At 30.6% G+C, this 5359-nt stretch overlaps 1 protein-coding gene across 1 annotated transcript; it reads right to left on the bottom strand.

The window, feature by feature from the left end:
• Positions 1-513: 513 nt before the first annotated feature.
• LOC132947573 (SET and MYND domain-containing protein 4-like) lies at positions 514-3996 on the bottom strand. The gene is made up of 5 exons (XM_061017870.1): positions 3243-3996; positions 2381-2505; positions 1459-2097; positions 808-959; positions 514-739 (listed from the first exon to the last, which is right to left on the bottom strand). Exons 1-5 carry the CDS (start codon positions 3994-3996, stop codon positions 514-516), a joined length of 1896 nt encoding a protein of 631 aa, XP_060873853.1.
• Positions 3997-5359: the final 1363 nt, after the last annotated feature.

Here is a 5359-nt window from a genome sequence, read left to right on the forward strand (position 1 = left end):
ATATTATTATGGTACCACCACCAACATGCCACATTTTTTTTTTATAGTTCTCTTTCTCGTGTATCATCTTTATTAAAATATGATAATATCATTGTACTCACATGATCAGTGTTTCAACTATGACTATTTTTTACTTGATACAGATGTAGTTTTTCCTCAAATTTGCTGTTGTAGTTGTAAGCATAGACCTTATACTAAGAGTTTAACCATAGGGTTGTAAGAAATCTAGACATATATTAAGTGAATACAAATATAATGTTATAATGTTAATAATCTAGTCAATAACAAAAACTTATCTTTTTAATATAATGTAACATAATTAACAAATCTGATGTAAATAAAAAAAATATTAGCAAAATAATTCATTTAAATCATAATAAATCACTTATAAGAATAATTTAACACAAATGACTAATTTTGATATAATTAAAAATTACTTAATTATTAATAAACCAGCTATTATAAAAAGTAAGATATCAATCAATATTCATAGATATTGTTCACAAATATATATTAGATTAGTAATTGACTCATGATATGAGCACTACATATCATTTCAAGGCAATTCTCATATAACGCAAATGGTCGTTCTACATTAGCATACAACAGTTTAATAAATGAATATAAATAATTTAAATGCTGACAATGATCTTTTGGTTCCACTGACTTTGTAAATTCCATAAACTTTTTGCACTCGGATGACACAATATCTGCCATACTAGGGTTCAGAATATAAGTTCTATAAGCATATAAAAATCATAATATTTAAACATAATTACAATTATAAAATGTATTTATGTATCATACAATAAAGAATCGTGATTTGGTATAAAATTAAATGTTGGCCAATTCTTTATGCAAGGCTGGCAGTAGCACTTAAAGTTAAAACGATCATTGCAAAAGTCTTGCCTTGATTCTTTATCATGTTTATCAAAAGTTATTCCATAAGTACAGCATAACTAGATGGTAACAAATAAAACAAATATATAAGGTATAAAGTTATTCAATAATATAATTGTCAGTTATCACACTAAATAAAAATATATTAGATACGTAAAACCTAGTAATTAATTTGACTTATCGTTAACTTTTTTTTAAGATAAATAAATACAATTTTTTAAATGAAGTTAGACAAACTTATAAGGAAACTTGTATTCAATTTTAAAATCTTATAATTGTATAAAATAAAAATTGTATGAATTTAAAACTGAAAATAATTTTCAAATTTTTGTGATTTGAGAGAGCGGTGATAAACATGCTGCAACCCCACGTTACCTACTGCAGTCCTTATTCATTATTATCACTATACAAATGTTATGGTAATTTTAGGTTATGAATTATTTTTTTATTACTTATACCCATTAGAATATTTTTTATAGTAGCGGCTACGATGTGGCGTGTGACCAACAGAGAAACATAAAATAATAATAATAATGATACAATTATCTATATAATCACCTGAGTTCCTTTGGGAATTGGTTGAACTGCTTTCATAACTCTTATTCTACCAGTTATTTCTCCACTCCGCTTAATATTTGCATCACAAGAATGGTTGAACAAGGAAATGGTTGGATACAAAGTTAATGCTATTCCAAGAGTAAATCGGCAATCTCTATGAAAAGATACAGTAGGGGCATTGATGTTTAACTTTCTGCAATTTAAATCTAAAACAGTTAAAATACGCACCAATGAAGCGCCTACACTACCCATATACCGTTCTGGAATTTTGAAGCCACTTAATATCAAATAATGCAACATATCAACAGCAATACAGTTAAAAAAAAACAAGACATCCATTGGCATTTTGTTTTCCTTATTATCCAAAGAATAGGCGGTTAAAAAATTATCAGACTTATATTGACCAATCTCATCAAAACCCCTTGTTATAGGATCAATTTTAGATTCAGAAAAGTTATCAACTATCGAACAATATTTTTTTAAACCCATTTTTAAGTAGTCTTTTAAAAACCACTTCATAGCAAGTTCATTCATTCTTGAGATTCCTGGTGTTGATTTTATGAAATATATAATTGGACATGCCACATTATGTCCATCTTTGTAATCTTTATTCATACAGTCTTCATTGCAGTAATAAACCTGATCAAAGTATATTTATATATTATTTTCTATTCTTTAATATTAAGCTTTAGATATATAATAATAGGTATACATAGTAGAAATGTAGTGTTTAAAGATATATACATTAGCAGATAAATCAAAAAAATTACTAAGTAATTTATAAAAGTATATACCTAATGTAGACTATAGACAGATTGGTTAAAAATTATTAATGGTTGGACTAATTTTTTTTTAAAAATATTAAATAACTCTAAATAGATTATAATATGTACATTCACGTGTTAGATATAAAAAAACATACCAAAAAACATTTTGGACAGCGAAAAAGAGCAAATCCCAACTTTAGGCAACCATTATAATGACAAACTTCTGTATCATCTCGAGAAGGCCCACAAATGTAAGGTTCGTCTATGGCCACAACATCACCTAAAAATGAATAGGCACATAATATAATTCCATTGCAGATAACTATTGTTCATTAAAAAATGTCTTGTATATTTGATAAATAAAAGTATTCACAGGTAGGTACCTAACATAAGTACAACTACCCAGGAACATTCATTTTTAGTTATTTATTTTGAACGTTTGTCAAGTTCTAAAATATGTTTATAAATGATATCAGTTAAAAAAAGTAAGACGGCAAAAAATAACATTGTTAAACTGAACTTAGTACTACTGGCCACAGTCGACAGGAATTTGTTTCCTATTAAAATCTTTGTATACCTAGTGGCTAGTATGATAGTGACCGAATATTGATGAGCAATTTCTTTGGACACCGGTTAGCATTATATCACTCATCTCATCAGTTACTAATGCAAATAAATGATTTGGTGATATCTAATTTATTTATTTTTTTGTCCTTAGGATTTTTTTTTTAGAATAACCATAATATGTTATAAGAGTCATAAACATTAAACATGGCTTTCATAAACTATACTATTTATTACCACAGTTTATTGTTAAATAATCATAAAATAATTGAAAAACAAATAATTTTATGTAGGTAGGAGGGATGGTGCCCAATTAAAATAATAAAAAATATTTATTCTCGAAATTTCTGCACCCTAGACTTTTTACCGTTTGCTACAAAAAATATCTTAGGTACGCCGTACGCATAATATTATGGCTTAACCGAGGGCTTACCTACCCATAATTTCACTTACCGGGGTAAATGTCGCGGGTGGCATAAACACCGCGTCCCATATCCTCGGACATTTTCAGTTCCACAAAGGCCGATAGTGCAGGGATATTTTCGTTTCTTCCGCCAACCAGCTGCTCGACGCCAGGTGTTTTCATCGTTCTTTTCTGCTCAGTCAGCACTTGCTCGCACTCGGTAGCGGAAATTTCGACCGCCGCCCTGAACTTTCGCTTGTTTTCCGCAGACATGTCCGCCTCGTCCAGTCGTGCCAGGCACACGGCGTAGCTCTCCTTCGCCCGTTCGATGAAACCCAATTTGCGTTCTGCGTGGCCGGCCCGCTCGTACAGCTTGTACGCGAGTTTGGACGGGTAATTGGCCGTCATGACAATACGCGCGCCCTTCAGGCTTTGCTCGTACTTGCCCATGTGGAAGTACGCGGCCGATCGGTTGGCCATCGCGAGAGCGTAACACTCGGTGCTCGGTTTGCTGCCCATCAAACTCTTGGTGTACATGTCGGCGGCCTCCTCGTACAACTCGGCCTTGAATAACGCGTTGCCACTTTGTCGGAGGCTCTTCGACACGTTGGGATGATCGTACTCAAAGCCCATATCCAACGTCGAGGCCAGCATTTTGTGTTTCCGAAGCAGTGAGCGCGTGAACATGAACTGCCGGTTGGCCGACTTCAGCTTGGAATGCTTGGACAGTTCCACTTTGACGTCTTCCATCACGTCGGCCAACAGCAGCCGAGTGGTGTAGTGGAAAAAGTTGTCGTATTCCATGTCTTGCGCGTTATTCGTCCTGCCTATATAGATATTGAGTCGCACCAAGCGGAAAACGCGTTGCCACTTGCCACTGCCCAATTGCAGCTCAATGCGAGGTGAAACAGAAACACTAAAAATTCGTATTGGATTTTGGAATACCAAAGACAAAGACAATTAGACAATTGGCAGTTGTATTGTAGAAATGTCTTTAAGCGGACAACAATACGGAAATGCCAACGTAAACGATCGAACGATGGAATTCTTTTTTTTCTGTACTATATCTATTCTGATTAAATTATTTTAATCGTTGGCAACCCGTATTTCTCGATTAAATTATTAAATAATTATTAAATTTCATAATAATTCATATTAATATAATATATCCTGTGGTGCTATCATCACGAATTAAGATATACCTTAAGTATATCTTAATTCGTGGCTATCATAGAACCTATAAACTATAGTTAATAGTTCTATGCATAGAACACTATCGGTTTATGCGCCACGTAATGTAAACAAAATTATCTATATGAATTAATATCTATATGAATAAATCTAGAATCCATGTTATAATATTACAAATAAATTATTTCCAATAGGTAGGTATTATTGTACTAATATTTTGTATTATAATAATATTCCATAGTAAAAAAAATGGTAAATTCAATATGAAACCAATGAAATATGATATATTCCTAAAAAACCAGGGTGGGTGATCTTAGATTTTAAATTTAAATGTTTTTGCTAATATTTATTTGTATGTTTTAAAATAGAAATTTTTTTATAAGTTTTTCATTTTTCAGATTCAAAAATATTGGTTATAATATATTTTTTACATAGTGTATTCACTCATTTGTCAAAAAATTCACTCATGATGAATATAGAATATGGTAGAAAAGGTTTTACCAAATACATTGTGCAAGAATTAATTAACATTAATTTTTTTATTGTGACACTAACTTCTGTGAACATTGAAACTATAAAATTAGGTATTTATTAAATAATAATATTTGTTATGTATTCAGTCAAAATAACTAATGAGTATTGTTTTAAATTCTAGGTATATATTGATTTTAACAGAATATACTATAAAAATTGAAGAAGTGTTTGTAAAACGCATTAAAATATTGAATGAACGGATAAATAATAATGCCAACACACGAGATTTAACCAATAGTAAGTACTCCATAAATTATAGTATAAAATATAGTATTTTGTATATTTTACTGGTACACAAAACTAAATATCCAGACACTCCTTATAACAAAAATCATAATACTACGATAAATTATTACGATTTGTTTAATTTTTAATACCTTACCAAATTCACAATATTATAAATATGTTTAAACTTGTAGAAAAATCCATTATAGTAGGTACT

This window comes from Metopolophium dirhodum, chromosome 6 (assembly GCF_019925205.1).
Source record: "Metopolophium dirhodum isolate CAU chromosome 6, ASM1992520v1, whole genome shotgun sequence".
Classification (NCBI taxonomy): Eukaryota; Metazoa; Arthropoda; class Insecta; order Hemiptera; family Aphididae; genus Metopolophium; species Metopolophium dirhodum.